Consider the following 16,836-nt stretch of genomic DNA (forward strand, 5'->3'; position numbering starts at 1 on the left):
GGGGGGGTCAAATCATTTACACAACATTAACATTCACTCTGTATAAAACCATATATTACCCAGCTAAGAACCTTTGGCTGACAATTCCCATTTGAAGACATGCCAAACTCACTGGTTCAGTTAGACTGCTGTCCTTTTCCAAGAACTGCACGACGCAATACGCCAGCTGTGGAGAGAGAGAGACAAGTTGTGCGAGTGGGAGCATTTCAGCAGGAGCTGATATAGGAGAGTCATGTCTGACCCTCACACTCTGAGGGAGGGGGGCCTTTCAGAGCACTATGGTACCTGTGGGTGGTAGACGCTGAGTGACTTCACTTTGTGAAGCGGCAGCAGCACTCGAATCAAGAACATTTTGTGCTCCTCTTTCAATGGCAGGGCAAAGCCGTTGATTATGCTGGGGATAAGGGACAAGGGAAGACTTGTGTAAGATTATTCTTTTTTTAATTTGTAAAAGAGATGATGTGTTGACGGGATAGTTCACCGTGCACTCACCTTCCTAAGATTTCTAAGAGCTCGGCGATTCCATTGTGATGCTCGGTTTCATATATAAACCTGCGATATGAGAGCAGGCCAAGGTCAACTAAAATGGCACAGACAACAGATACACTGACACATTTTCTACATGCAACCTCATCATTTGACAACCATGCGGGTCTTCTGTGTTGCAGTTACATTATCTATTCTCCACAAGAACTGACAGACGCATAGAAATAGAATAACTAAAAACAGGCATCCCCCCCAAACAAGCCAACGTCCTGCGTCAGGTGGACCGCCAGCCACATGGAGTGTACCTGTAATTCCATTTCTATGGACCGACATACCTGGGGTGGAAGGAGGTATAAAAATCCATATCTCTCACCTGTAGAATATGTTGTTGATCTGTCTGCGGATGTAGGCCCGGAGACCCAGGAACTTGCCGTAGATCCTGTGGAGGATGGTCTTCAGGAAGTCCCGCTCCCTGGGGTCTTCACTGTCAAACAGCTCCAGTAGCTGTGGGGAGGAACATCAATGCACCGGTATTCGAGAAACTAGCACTGTATTCAATACAAAAGATACAAATGGGATGCTTGCAATTGTAGGAGTAAAAATACTCATGATCAGACAAAACACACGCGACTTTCATGGACCAACACGCTGAAGTGTTCAAGACAACGTAGCACACAGTATCAGGTGGTGCGGTGAAAACAAAATTAGATCGCTACGAGATTTCATAGCGGCTGGGTTTCCCCATAACACAATGCAAAGCAATGTGTGTTTGGAGCCCAGGCCGGCACTCAAAGTGAGTAGGCCGACTAAAGTCCTTATTAATATCCATTCCCAGCGGCGGTGGATGGGAAGCATCATGTGATCAGATGGAGCAGAGTGATCCCTGCTAATTCCCTCTCAGCTCTCATGTCTCTCTACTGTGTGGGAGGGAGACGGAGGCTGGCCAGGGTATGAGTAAACACACAGACACATAGACATTCTACACACACATCACTAGATGTCTACCACCCGGTTCCTCAACCCTGCACCTTTGAGGCTGCTTCCCTATATACATAGAATCACTAGTAACTTGAATAAATGGAACACTAGTCACTTTAATAAATGTTTACATACTGCTTTACTCATTTCTAATGTGAATGCTGTATTATATTCTACTGTATTTTAGTCAATGCCACTCCGACATTGCTCGTCCCTAATATTTAGATATTTCTTGTATCGTTGTGAACTATAAATACTACTGCACTGTTGGAGCTAGCCTTTCGCTACAAGCCTTTCGCTACACCCGCAATAACATCTGCTAAATATGTGTGACCACTAAAATGGGATTTGATTTCACACACACGTAAACAGCACCATTCCTGACTGCCTGGGCGCTAGGATTTTACTCATACTGCCAAGTAGTGGCAGATTTTGTCATTGATAAGTCGCCTAAATTGGAACGCAGTGGCTGTACAGTAACATGTTATAAATGACGTCAGAGCTCAGGCTCTGCGCGTCACAGCGCGGTGTGCGTTTTGACTGACAGCCGTTCTGAACCTGAGCCCAGCACGCGACAAGTAGTTCCCATCCCTCCCGTTAAATTGGACAACTTTTGCAAATCTTTTGTTGAAGTGAGAGAAATGCTGTAAATTAAGAGGACTCAATGGACTTTGAAAGATGAGACGTTGAGGATTACAATAAATACCGCTTTGATGTCATACAAGCGAGCCAAAAGCTCTTCACATTTCCATATCATAAAACTCATGTCGTAACGTTTTCGATCACTATGCTTGACGTACAGTTTACACAATGACATGGCGTCATACCCTGAGTAGTTCTGAACGGAATGAGCCCGTTTGTCTTCTGTGAAGAAAATTTGCAGCAGAACACACACCTGAATGCACTCATGACTTTTGCTTCTATTCGCACCAAAATTACAATCTGTTTCTCTGAATTGTCTTTTGAAAGCCTAACACTGTAAGATCTAGTCATGTTGGCAATAGAACAAGCTTTTAAACGATGCCCACCTGACCCAGATCGCCGTTTTTGGATTACGTAAACAACAGTGATTGTGTGATGGCGGGGATGCAGGGTTGTGTTCCAAACAAAACAATATAAGTGTGCTTGCTCTAGTTCCTCAACGGCACAGCCAGGAGAGCTCAAAAAAGCACCTTATAGTTGAAGACTGTTCTTTGAGTCATAAGTGCATTGAAGTTAGCTTAGGAACTGTGCACACTTTGGAGAGGTGTGTGGCCATTTGGAAACACCAGTTAGACCTCTCACTCAAACCCTTGTCATTTTTTGGTCTTATGTTGCACCTACACCAAGTTTTCAGAGAATATTCTTATCATGTTACTGAATGTCTCCAGAGTATTTTCAGATTTTGTTATCAACAAATGTGGCAAAAAGTGCGGTAAATGTAAAATGCACATACAATCAACAGTGTAATGTTTGGATTCCCTGTTCCGGTTGTGTGCTCAACTTTTGTCTAACAATTTCCCCATAATCTCCAAACTGTTCCCTTTCAATTGATACCATGCATATGCATTTCATATTTATTTTGTAAAAAAAACATTTCAATTTAGCCCCATCCATATAGGTCAAGTCCCACGAGTGTAAAGGGTTAGCTATTTCAACAGCTCAGCAGTTACAGGGAGCACAGTTTGTGTTGTAACCAGAGGGATACTTACAGACAGTACAAACTTTTGGTCAATGTATTTTTTGGCGACATTAGGCTGGAAATCAGGGGACTCCAGGAATCGTAAGAAGAATTCGTACACCAGCTGGAGAAGAAGCAAAAGAGGACAAACGTTGGTGTGATTTGAGGCTGACAATACTGCATGGAAATAACTTCTTAAAATTCCAAATTCAAGAAGAAGAAGAAAGGTCACCTGTAGGTGTGGCCAAGCAGCCTCCAGTGTGGGCTCGTCCTCTTCTGGGTCAAACTCAGCCCCCGTGGGGTTGGAGGATGGTGGTAGGGTCCTGAACAGGTTGACTGAAAACTGAACAAGGCAGAGGAGAGGTTGTCAGTCAACATGGCAACAATCAACAACGCTAAAGCTATCATCCGAAAACACAGCACAATCCATCTGATAGTCTTATGCCACACAAAAGGAATGGCATTCATTGGACCAGAGCACAAATCATTTGACAAACGGGTGGTGTCGAGAGAGGACCCAAGTGGGCCCTGGTAAAAGCTGTTTAGGTTAGCCCTGTTAACACTGCCACGGGGAGAGCTGCAGCTGAGCAGCATCTTTTTGCCAGCATCCCTGCAGCTGACATAAAGCAACGCTTCCCCAGCACCTACTTCCAGGTCTGGGTCTGAGGCTGCCACCACACAGAGCCCCTCTGGCACTGAGGAAAGAGAGATGCTGGAAATAGCCTGCCTGGATCCACAGCTCCAGAGCCGCACCTCAGCATCATTACAGAACACTCACACCGGGAGAGGGAGAGACGACAGCAGCACGATGAAAGGGAGAAGGTGGTGGATAATTGATCATTCCCCAGCGCACACTTATTACTCGTTGAGCACAGCGCAAAAATGTGTCACAAGCGGAGAGGGAGAGAGTGCCTCAGAGGTAGACAGGGCTCTAACTCCTCTAGCTCCACAATGAGATAGGGTGCAGGCCAGGCAGCAGGCTGTTAGCCAGCCTGTACCACCCAAAATTGCCCTCCCTGGAAGCCTGCGTTTCAGACATAAGGAAGTGGGTGGCGGCAAATGTTTTACTTTTAAACTGGGACAAAACAGAGATGCTAGTTCTAGGTCCCAAGAAACAAAGAGATCTCGTTTTGGATCTGACAATCATCTTGATGGTTGTACACTCAAATGAAACCGTGAAGAACCTCGGCGTTACTCTGGACCCTGATCTCTCTTTTGAAGAACATATCAAGACTGTTTCAAGGACAGCTTTTTTCCATCTACGTAACATTGCAAAAATCTGAAACTTTCTGTCCAAAAACGATGCAGAAAAATGTATCCATACTTTTGTCACTTCTAGATTAGACTACTGCAATGCTCTACTTTCCGGCTAATGGGATAAAGCACTAAATAAACTTCAGTGATCATATTACTCCTGTGCTAGCCTCAGGCTTCCTGTTAAGGCTACGGCTGATTTCAAGGTTTTACTGCTAAGCTACAAAGCATTACATGGGCTTGCTCCTTCCTATCTTTCCAATTGGTCCTGCTGTACATACCCACACGTACGCTACGGTCACAAGAAGCATGCCTCATTGTCCCTAGAATTTCTAAGCAAACAGCTGGAGGCAGGGCTTTTTCCTATAGAGCTCCATTTTTATGGAATGGTCTGCCTACTCATGTGAGAGGCGCAGACTCGGTCTCGACCTTTAAGTCTTTATTGAAGACTCATCTCTTCAGTAGGTCCTATGATTGAGTGTAGTCTGGCCCAGGGTTATGAAGGTGAACGGAAAGGCACTGGAGCGACGAACCGCCCTTGCTGTCTCGGCCTGGCCGGTTCCCCTCTCTCCACTGGGATTCTCTGCCTCTAACCCTATTACGGGGCTGAGTCACTGGCTTACTGGTGCTCTTCCATGCCGTCCCTAGGAGGGGTGCGTCACTTGAGTGGGTTGAGTCACCGATGTGATCATCCTGTCCGGGTTGGCGCCCCCCCCCTCGGGTTCGTGCCATGGGGGAGATCGTTGTGGGCTATACTCTGCCTTGTCTCAGGGTAGTAAGTGGTTTGAAGATATCCCTCTAGTGGTGTGGGGGCTGTGCTTTGGCAAAGTGGGTGGGGTTATATCCTGCCTGGTTGGCCCTGTCCGGGGGTATCGCCGGATGGGGCCACAGTGTCTCCCGACCCCTCCCGTCTCAGCCTCCATTATTTATACTCCAGTAGTTTGTGTCGGGGGGCTAGGGTCAGTCTGTTATATCTGGAGTATTTCTACGGTCTTATCCGGTGTCTTGTGTAAATTTAAGTATGCTCCATCTAATTCTCTCTCTCTCTCCCCGTCTGAGGACCTGAGCCCTAGGACCATGCCTCAGGACTACCTGGCTGATTGACTCCTTGCTGTCCCAAGTCCACCTGATCGTGCTGCTGCTCCAGTTTCAACTGTTCTGCCTGCAGCTACGGAACCCTGACCTGTTTACCGGACGTGCTACCTTGTCCCGGACCTGCTGTTTTCGACTCTTTCTCTCCACCACACCTGCTGTCTCGAACTCTGAATGATCGGCTATGAAAAGCCAACTGACATTTACTCTTGAGGTGCTGACCTGGTGGACCCTCTACAACCACTGTGATTATTATTATGTGACCCTGCTGGTCATCTATGAATGTTGAACATCTTGGCCATGTACTGTTATGATCTCCACCCGGCACAGCCAGAATAGGACTGGCCACCCCTCAGAGCCTGGTTCCTCTCTAGGTTTCTTCCTAGGTTCCCACCTTTCTAGGGAGTTTTTCCTAGACACTGTGCTTCTACATCTGCATTGCTTGCTGTTTGGGGTTTTAGGCTGGGTTTCTGTATAGCACTTTGTGACATCGGCTGATGCAAAAAGGGCTTTATAAATACATTAGATTTACTGAGGGGAGGAGTGAACTACAAGGGGAAGGAGGGATGTAGAAAATACCTCAGTAGGGAGGAGAGAGGGAGAATACCCCAGGAGGTAGGATAAAATACCCCAGCAGGGAGGAGTTAGGAAAGAATACTCCAGGAGGCAGGAGAGAGGGTAGGTGTAACTCAGAGGGGAGGAGAGAGTAAGAGTGTATGACAAGGGGAGGAGAGAGGGAGAGATGCCAGGCTTAAAGGCTTCCGGAGGGATTTGGCTCGATCTGACTCATCACCAAAATAAATAATGGACTTTGGAAGCTCCTCAAGGGTTTGATGTTAATTCTCTCCCCTCACTGTGCTGGGTGGAATCCTGAGCGAGGCCAGGCAGAAGTTATTATAAAGTCAGGATGTAGCATGGTGAGGTGACAGCATGTTTACACCCACATGTGATTAAATGTGGGCCCTTCCACACTGTCAGAATGTACAGTGTATTCGGAAAGTATTCAGACCCCTTCCTTTTTTTTCACATTTTGTTACGTTACAGCCTTATTTACAATGGATTAAATACATTTTTTCCCCTCATCAATTTACACACAATACTCCATAATGACAAAGCAAAAACAGGTTTTTAGACATTTTTGCAAATTAATACCAAATAAAAATAAAACGGAAAAATCACATGTACATAAGTATTAAGACTCTTTACTCAGTACTTTGTTGAAGCACCGATTTACAGCCTTGAGTCGTCTTGGGTATGACGCTACAAGCTTGGCACACCTGTATTTGGTAAGATTCTCATTCTTCTCTGCAGATCATCTCAAGCTCTGTCAGGTTGGATGGGGAGTGTCGCTGCATAGCTATTTTCAGGTCTCTCCAGAGATGTTCGATCGGGTTCAAGTCTGGGCTCTGGCTTTTCAGGCTTCCTCCAGGCGTGACGCTTGGCATTCAGGCCAAAGACTTCAATCTTGGTTTCATCAAAGCAGAGAATCTTGTTTCTCTGGTCAACTCCAAGCGCGCTGTCATGTGCCTTTTACTGAGGAATGGCTTCTGTCGGGCCACTCTACCATAAAGGCCTGATTGGTGGAGTGCTGCAGAGATGGGAGAACCTTCTAGAAGGACAACCATCTCTACAGAGGAACTCTAGAGCTCTGTCAGAGTGACCACTGGGTTCTTGGTCACCTGCCTGACCCGATTGCTCAGTTTGGCTGGACGAACAGCTCTAGTAATTTTTGGTTGTGTCTCGACACAATCCTGTCTCGGAGCTCTACACACAATTCCTTTGACCTAATGGTTTTGCTCTGACATGCACTGGGGCAAAGGTTCACCTTCCAACAGGACAACAACCCTAAGCACACAGCCAAGACAACGTAGGAGTGGCTTCAGTACAAGTCTCTGAATGTCCTTGAGTGGCCCAGACAGAGCCCGGACTTACCCCGATCAAACGTCTCTGGAGAGACCTGAAAATAGCTGTGCAGCGACCCTCCCCATCCAACCTGACAGAGCTTGAGAGGATCTGCAGAGAAACATGGGAGAAACTCTCCAAATACAGGTGTGCCAAGCTTGTAGCGTCATACCCAAGAAGACTTGAGGCTGCAATCAACAAAGTACTGAGTAAAGGGTCTGAATACTTATGTAAATCTAAAACAGTTTTTGCTTTGTCATTATGGGATATGGTGTGTAGTCCAAAAAATATATATTTAATCAATTTTAGAATAAGGCTGTAACGTAACAAAATGTGGAAAAAGTCAAGGGGTTTGAATACATTCCGAATGCTCTTGTGACTGTGGTGTGACTGCTTGCATGTTCACTAGAGTTTGTGTGTGTGTGTGTGTTCTCTTCTTACCATGATGACACCCTCGGGATAGATGGACTCGGTGACCACGTCGCGGTTGTGCGTGATGTACTCCACCATCTCATTCAGACCAGCACGCTTCACCTCCTTGTACTTCAGGTCGCTTAGGGGGTCCGTGACAAAGTCAAAGAGTACGCAGCACTGGCGCAGCTTCTGCACAAACAGCTCTTCCCGGTCGATAAGAGGTGCATCTGAGGATGAGAGAGAGAGAGAGAGAGAGAGCAGGGGGTGAGATCAATGGTATGCTGCATGTCTGGGGGTTAGGCTAGATCAGGGCTCTCCAACCCTGTTCCTCGAGAGCTACCGTCGTGTAGGTTTTCGCTCCAACCCTAATTTAGCACGCCTGATTCTAATAGTTAGCTGGTTGATAAGCTAATTCAGGTTAGTTACAACTGGGGTTGGATCGAAAACCGACAGGAGGGTAGCGCTCCAGGAATGGGGTTGGGGAGCCCTGGGCTAGCTAGTGATTCTTAACTTCAGAAAACATTATACACTTGGGCTGTCATTTTGTGATCCCATCATTTTGTCCATGGCTAACATTGAGGATAAAGTGTCAGAGTCATACACCCCCCCCCCCCCTCCCCCTGGACAATGAACATCAAGGTCTCCTGTAGTTGTCAGCCCCTTCATGGACCTGAGAAAAATGCCACGTCTCTAACGCAGAGGGCCCCACACTGTACCATGTAGGAATTCAGTCTATCTAGAGATGGGATGTCAAATTCATTCCATGGAGGGCTTAGCATCTGCTGGCTTTTTGTTTTTTCCTTTCAATTAAGACCTAGACAACCAGGTGAGGGGAGTTCCTTACTAATTAGTGACCTTAATTCATCAATCGAGTACAAGGGAGGAGCGAAAACCCGCAGAAACCCTCCGTAGAATAAGTTAGACACGTGATCTAGAGTGTGTGACTAGTGTGTTGTTGCATAATGGTAGCCCTTCACACTTTAAAAAAAAAAATGCAGATTTGGGCACTGATAAGCACCTAAATTGGAATGCGAAGCTGTACAGTAACATGCTATAAATGAAGTTCGAGGTCAGGCTCTGCGCTTCAAGGGTTTTGACTGACAGCCGTTCTGAACTTGAAAACCGCACGCGACAAGAAGTCGCCCTTCACATTTCCATATCATGAAACTCATGTCATATACTGTGTCAACATTTATGATCATTATATTTGATGTACAGTTACAAGATGACATGGTATAATACCCTGGGTTGTTTTGAACAGAATGAGCCCGTTTAGCTAAAGTGAAAAAAGTTTGCCACGGAACACACACCTGAATGCACTCATGACTCCTACGCACACCAAAATTATGATCAGTTTCTCTGAATTGCCTTGTGAAAGCCCAACACCGTAAGATCGTATTTTATAACTTAGCAAAGTCACGTTGGCAATATAGCAAGCTTTCAAATGATGCCCACCTTACCCAAGAACACATGGGCTTGCTCTAGTTCCTAAAAAGCACAACTAGGAGAGCTCAAAGAAGCATTTTACAGTTAAAGACTCTTCTTTGAGTCATAAAAGTGCACTGAAATGACCTATGAACTGTACACCAGTTTAGTCCTCTCACACAAACCTTGTCATTTCTTGTGTTGCACCTACACCACATTTTCCAGGAATAGTCTTACCATGTTACTGAATGTATCCAGGGTATTTTCAGAATTCGTGATCAACAAATGAGAGTACAGTAAATAAAAAATGCACATAAAATCAACAGTGTAATGTTTGGATTCAGCCTTGTGAACTGTTGTGTCTTCAACTTTGGTCTAATAATTTTCCCATAATCTCACTTTTAATTGCTACCATGCTTACGTGTTTCATACAGTATTTCTTCTGTAAGAAACATTTCAATTCAGCCCTAACCATTTAGGCCAGCGTTTCCCAAACTAGGGGTTGTGACCCCATGTGTCGCCTGCAGGGCCTAAAATTAACATGTTGGTCCACCAGCCACTGTGGCAGGTAGACTCAAAAATCTATTAGCCAGATATTTTGGCAGACAAAATATTTCTTTGCAATAATTACATTAAAAAAAAGATGACTATGCTTTGTAATGTTTCTAAAACAAGAAATGTATTAGTAAGAAGTAATGTAGCATATTGCTCAATTTCATTTCATTTGTGACTGGAGTCTTTTAATCAAAATATCAGAGACAAAATGTTCAGCCCTTTAAGGGTGGGAGGTTACCGTGGTAACGGGGGTCGGGAAGTCAATTGTTCATTTTCTCAAAATCTAAAGGCACAACCTAGATTTAGTTCAACATGTTATTACAGCTACCTCGTGAAAGACACGTTTTCATTTTCATCAAAAAAAGCTTTATGTCGAAGGCAGTAGCGGTTTGTTGGTAAAAAAATGAAAAATGAATTTTAAATAATTTACTAGGGATCCTAAGTCCTGTTCTCGCCATGCCATTACTGACCCCTGAAGGAGACGCCCCAGAACCGCGCCAGAACCCTATTTACATGTCTGATGAGGACGATGATAATACAGAACGCTGAGGTGAAAACATTGACTCAAATGGTGCAGCATGTCCATAGGCCATGCCCACGATACAGGTTCTGAAAAATGGTGCCACTGCCATCATAGTGACCATTATGATAATGAATTGCACTGTGTGAAGGTTTGAAACTCAATGACAACGGGTAATTTACGATTGTAATGTAATAAGTGTAAGAACATCTAACCTTTTCCCTCATGTTAATGCTTGTTTGATGAAAATGCTTGGAAGTCATTTTCCTTTAGGTTGAAACGGGGAGGAAATGTGGTGGAAAATTACAAATTAGACAAGCTACGCTGTTTTTTACTTAGAGAACTGTCTCGTTATATGCTTATGTTTGTTTCTAACCAGATACAAACTTGTCTTTGTGTGACTTAATCATAAGACTGGGCATACAGCTAAGAACCGTTTGGGTGCAACCGTACCATGTGACACATCCAGTGTTTTACTATCTGCTAACTGCCACGTATAGAAAGAGGTTGTACTTTTTTTTATAAAAGCCGAGAGCCAACTCTGTTCGTTGGGCTCTTAACTCTGTACCATTGAGTGATTGTTAACCGCTCCATTTTTGCAAATCTTATAAAGTTGTTGTTTGAAGAATATACAGTCTCTCTTCCTTTTGGTTAGAATTTCCACAACAATCCGCCCATAAGGCGCTACAGAGGGTAGTGCGTACGCCCATTACATCACTGGGGCCAAGCTTCCTGCCATCATGGACCTATATACTAGGCCGTGTCAGAGGAAGGCCCAAAAAATTGTCAAAGACTCCAGTCACCCAAGTCATAGACTGTTCTCTCTGCTACCGCACGCCAAGAGGTACCGGTGCTCCAAGTCTAGGTCCAAAAGGCTCCTTAACAGCTTCTTCCCCCAAGCCATAAGACTGCTTAACAAATTAATTACAAAAATGTATCAAATGGCCACCCAGACAAATTACATTGTAAAAATAAAAGGGGGGTGGAATCAGTCTTGCTACTCGCTGTTAATTATCTATGCATTACCCCTACCTACATGTAGAAATTACCTTGAATATAGCCTCGTAATTGTTAGTGTTTCTTTCGATTACATTTTTTTACTTTAATTTATTTAGAAAATATTTTCTTAACTATTTCTTGAACTGCATTGTTGTTTAAGGGCTTGTAAGTAAGCATTTCACGGTAAGGTCTACACCTGTTGTATTCAGCACACGTGACAAATAAAATGTGCTTTGATTTTAAGTAGAAAAACATGTTGATTCACCCTACTTGTAGAGAAACGTCAACGCCATCCTCCTCTCGTTAATGTTGATGACACGGTCTATCACGGTCATACCATACACACTTAAAAATATTTGATGTCTGATGTCTACCTGGCTAAAATGCTTGCTCGCTAGACTAACTTCTGTTCATGGGCAACGTTAGCTAGTTAACATTAGCCCTCTACATCAACCTACATATGGAACTTCCATCCTCTAAGGCCAGGGGCACAACTACATATGAATGAAATGGTTGGATCAGAATTGCCGTTATAATCATTGGCCAGTACGGAAAATTAAGTAAAACCACAAGTCCAAATCCCTAAGGGACAATTTTAGCTACCTGGTTAACTAGCCACTGGAGGACAACACAACAAGATGCAACAACTCAAGTTTTTCTGTCAAATGACTAATGCTGTCAATGGGATTTGAAAGGAGTGACGCCAAATCCAAGCTGACTTCCTTTGACACTTTCTTTTGGTGCGCCAGGACCCTTCACAGCTGAGCTCGCTCAGTTTAGCTCAAAGCAGATAAAAATAATTGCCTATACATGTTTTGACAAAGGAGGCCAGATGTTCGCTGGCTTCACTTACCTTAAATGCTACAGGCTGCAACAAATGTCAAACTCGTTTAGACTAGGCAGCATCAGATAGATGGCCAAAAAGTAGAGAGACAGAGGGGCGCCGTTTCGCTAGCTCTTGATACTTTCTCCGGGGAGATACCGTGCATTCGGAAAGTTTTAATTAAAAAAATATATATTTCACCTTTATTTAACCAGCTGGCCAGTTGAGAACAAGTTGTCATTTACAACTGCGACCTGGCCAAGATAAAGCAAAGCAGTGCGACAAAAAACAACAGAGTTACACGTGGGATAAACAAAAGTACAGTCAATAACACAATAAAAAAATCTATATACAGTGTGTGCAAATGGAGTAAGGAGGTAAGGCCATAGTAGCAAAGTAATTACAATTTAGCAAATTAATTCAGACACATTTACTTTTTCCTCATTTTGTTACATTATAGCCTTATTCTAAAATTGATGATTTTTATTTTTTTTACCTCAATCTACACACAAATCCCCATAATGACAAAGGGAAAACAGCTTTTTAGAAATGTTCGCAACTGTATAAAAAAACAAAAACAGAAATACCTTATTTACATAAGTATTCAGACACTTTGCTACGAGACTCAAAATTGAGCTCAGGTGCATCCTGTTTCCATTGGTCATCCTTGAGATGTTTCTGCAACTTGATAGGAGTCCACCTGTGGTAAATTCAATTGATTGGACATGATTTGGAAAGACATACACCTGTCTATATAAGTTCCCACAGTTGACAGTGCATGTCAGAGCAAAAACCAAGCCATGAGGTCGAAGGAATTGTCCGTAGAGCTCAGAGACAACAGTGTGCCGAGGCACAGATCTGGGGAAGGGTACCAAAACATTTCGGCAGCATTGAAGGTCCCCAAACTGAGCAATCAGTGGAGGACGGCCTTGGTCAGGGAGAAACTGATGGTCACTCTGACAGAGGTACAGAGTTCCTCTGTGGCAATGGGAGAACCTTCCAGAAGGACGACCATCTCTGCAGCGCTCCACCAATCAGGTCTTTATGGTAGAGTGGTCAGACGGAAGCAAATCTTCAGTAAAAAGGTACACGCAGCCTGCATGGAATTTGCCAAAAGGAACCTAAAGGACTCTCAGTCCATGAGAAACAAGATTCTCTGGTCTGATGAAACCAAGAGTGTACTCTTTGGCCTGAATGCAAAGCATCACGTCTGGAGGAAACCGGGCTCCATCCCTACTGTGAAGCATGGTGGCAGCATCATATTCTGTAGATTATACGATAAAATATAATCTATGGCCGGATTGAAATGTACTTTTTTCAAAGCTACAATCATTTGACAGGCTTAACTTGAATGATTGTCCCTCTTTCTTCAAATTAAAGGCCTCGTCTATGATAGGCCTATTCATATTTGTATGAATATTTTGCTATAGCCTATAGGCCAGGGATGATCAACTAGATTCAGCCACGGGATGATTTTGTCTTGAGGATGGTCGGGGGGCCAGAAAATAATTATAAATAATTTGTAGACTGCAAATTGACAACAAAAAGCCCAAACAGATATAACGTTTGACTAAAACATAATAATTTAAATCCTTGCTTACATTTGTATACAATCACACGTCTCTCTATTATGCGTAGGAATACTTCAACAGATTTCTGGAATTAAAATCACTTGGAGCTGATTTCCTGGTGTTTTTTACCGTTTTAAAATGTTTAAATAAGTAGACTTTTGAGGGATCAGGAACGCTTGGGGGGCCAAACATGGAAACCCTGCTATAGGCTATTGGATACCGTCAGGTAATGAACACATTATACATACAAATTTAATTTGATTACAATTATTTCTTGTCAATAATTATTGAATTAGAAAAACAAATATTCTACTTTATTGCCCTATATACACACACACATAAATTAAGTTTTACCCTGTAGATGATAGGGATTGGATTGCACTTTTTCCAGTGCTGCATTCACTTGACAGACCTAACTTGAATGATTATATACAGTAGCCTATCAAGTGTGGTCTATGATAGGCCTTTTCATATTAGCTAATATTTTGTTAAAGCTTAGTTAGGCAATACATTTAAGTAATTAACTGATTATACATTTAGTACATTTGTTAATAATGCTGCTATTTGTTTGGTTATCAGTAAAAAGTTCAGAAAAAAAAAAACTGACAAGATAGTGCCTATGATTATAATAATTAACATTATCCACATTCTTCCTAGCGTAGGTTTTCACTTGGATTAATATAACTCTTGAAGCAAACATTAGGCCCAGAGCTTGCACAGGTGCGTATTACAATGTGGTAAATAAATTATTTATTCCTTCTTCACTATTTATGAAAAACCCTCTCACTTGGTATCAATTTGGAGTCCATTTTGTTTTAGGGGGGGATTTATTTGTCAATTTTTTTGATCACCTCACTTTTCTAGTAAATAAATCAATCAATTAAACAGTAAATAAACGTTGTTCCAGCTTTAGCAATCTAGCTAAATGTTTTGAGTTCCCATTTCCTCAGGTGGTGAAAAATATAGCCTATAGCCCAATATACACAAAGATGTCGGCAAATTCTCAGAGGAGCCAAAAATAAATATGATCATTCTGGATCCTATTTTTACAGGTTGCACATCAAAATATCAAATCATGCATTCCCTGGATATGTTAGATGAAATTGCATTCTATTTTTGCGTTGTATTTATTGTCCATATAGCAAGAAAATTGTGAATTTATCACAATATAGATTTTTCCCGTGTCGCCCAGCTCTAACACAAAATACACACGCGCGCAAGGGCTCTGGGGAGGAATGTAGCGTAACACACCAATGTGACCTCTGGCCTATATGGGCTGAGATCTCAGGTGCTCGGAGAGATCAGCAGTATGGATCAGTTACTGTATCATAAGTAATCCTAGTTCACTCCCTATTCTTTCACAGAATTCTCTGAAACGCATAATGCACTCCAAGTGCCTTGCTAAAACAACCAATAGGACCTATAATTTATTCTCTGCATGCATTTGCATCCAAGCTTCAAATCCTCTGTGATCTTTGAAATACAACTGTAGACTTTAATATGCATGCCATGGGAAGCTGCGATCTACTCTTCCCTTAAACATATAATTAAACATACAATTATAATGCGTGTTATCCTATAGCACTTCAACACTTGGCAGCACACAGTTCATCCAATAGGGTTAATCCCACTTCCCAGAATATCCACATTTTAACATTCCCAGAAAAACCGAGCTGCTGCCGAGGTCGACGGGTCACATACCCAAGACGTTCAACAGAACGTGCTGATCACGAGCCAATGGGAATAGAGAGGGAGAGGGAGTGTCTGTAGGGACATGTGTAACACAGCCTCAGGCACTAGACAGACACACACAGCAGCACAGAGCCTCTGGACAATATCACTGTCTGTTGGGAAAAATAGTCCTAATGCAAAACCCATGGCTGAATCGCCCTGACGAGGAACAGCAAACAAACACTGACCTTTCTCTGTGAGATTACTGTCATAACACTGCAGTGTAACGCAGATCTTTGTGATCAATAAAGAAAATCAATAGTGCTTATGAAGGGCTAAAGCGACACATAACGCTACAGCAATAAAGTCTCTACTGTACATGCATTATCACCATTTCTTTGACTACAGCTATAAGTGAATCCATCACAAGCCCGAGGCAGAAGCGTGTGACCGATGTTGACTGCACATTGTGTATGGAACAGGGAAATGTCTGCCGCCACATCCAAACAACAAATCTTAGACTGAGAAACAAGCATCTACTACAGGGTTAAAACATAATAATAATAAAAATAATACATTTATTTAAAAAATGTTTGACTTATTTTTTTTTCTCAGTTGAACTGTTGCGAGGTAGAATAGTAGAATACACAAGGTGCAATTTCAAAATGTGGTTTTGCAGTCACTGATCGACACTCCATTAGCCTGTCTGCTAACATTTTTTAGATTGGTAAATTAGTCTAGCAGCCAGCTAATTTACCAATCTAATCTTGTAGTAACCAAGGTCAAATTAGAGGAAATGATGAGTACAGATTTTTTGTGGCCCCAACCCCAAAGTTTCCCATCCCTGATCTACTACAAACCACACTTACACATTTTAGTATTTGTTTTTGTTTTCTAAAAAGAGACACCGTGGGCTTTTACTATAGGCTATGCACTTTTTCTATTTGCTGGTTAACAAATCATTTTCATATCAAATTCAATTGCGGTGGCATTTACCTTGAACTAAACTCATAATTCAACAAAATATGCAAATCTTCAGGTATTTGTCAAAAAGACAAAGTTGTAGAGTGAATGTGAGAGTGAGAAGCGGCTCTGCCTAGTCTGCCTGCATTAGGGTTGAATGGCGGGAAACCCGGTTACTGAGATTTACTACCCAAAACCACTCCCTTTTCCCGGGATAAATAACTGCGAAAAAACAGTAAATTATAATAAATTATTTATATTAACAGCATGGCGTGAAATGGAACTGTTAAATTATATGCGATGTCCACATCTGCCTTCTCTACGGCCTTTGCATGACGATTCAAAGCTCAGCGTCAAGACAGACAGCCCATCTCAGTATGGAGCACAGTTCACAATGCATGTAGACCTATCATCACATCATGGTAACTTATTTTGTGACAGACAGACCTACATTTGCTGCAACATAGCCTATGCTACAGTAACAAAGACCGAATGCTGTTCTAATTTACCCATCCCCATCTGG

At 42.8% G+C, this 16,836-nt stretch overlaps 1 protein-coding gene across 1 annotated transcript in view; it reads right to left on the bottom strand.

Moving 5' to 3' along the window:
• LOC106605890 (serine/threonine-protein phosphatase 2A 56 kDa regulatory subunit delta isoform) overlaps nucleotides 1-16,836 on the bottom strand; it is a 56,745-nt gene that overhangs the window by 6,791 nt on the left and 33,118 nt on the right. The window contains exons 4-10 of the mRNA XM_014201887.2: nucleotides 7,814-8,013; nucleotides 3,357-3,467; nucleotides 3,156-3,248; nucleotides 860-990; nucleotides 493-552; nucleotides 286-394; nucleotides 113-166 (exon numbers count right to left, since the gene is read on the bottom strand). Of these exons, the coding sequence (XP_014057362.1) occupies nucleotides 113-166; nucleotides 286-394; nucleotides 493-552; nucleotides 860-990; nucleotides 3,156-3,248; nucleotides 3,357-3,467; nucleotides 7,814-8,013 (758 nt within the window). The remainder of the gene's footprint in view (nucleotides 1-112; nucleotides 167-285; nucleotides 395-492; nucleotides 553-859; nucleotides 991-3,155; nucleotides 3,249-3,356; nucleotides 3,468-7,813; nucleotides 8,014-16,836) is intronic.

Source organism: Salmo salar, chromosome ssa01, assembly GCF_905237065.1.
Source record: "Salmo salar chromosome ssa01, Ssal_v3.1, whole genome shotgun sequence".
NCBI lineage: Eukaryota > Metazoa > Chordata > Actinopteri > Salmoniformes > Salmonidae > Salmo > Salmo salar.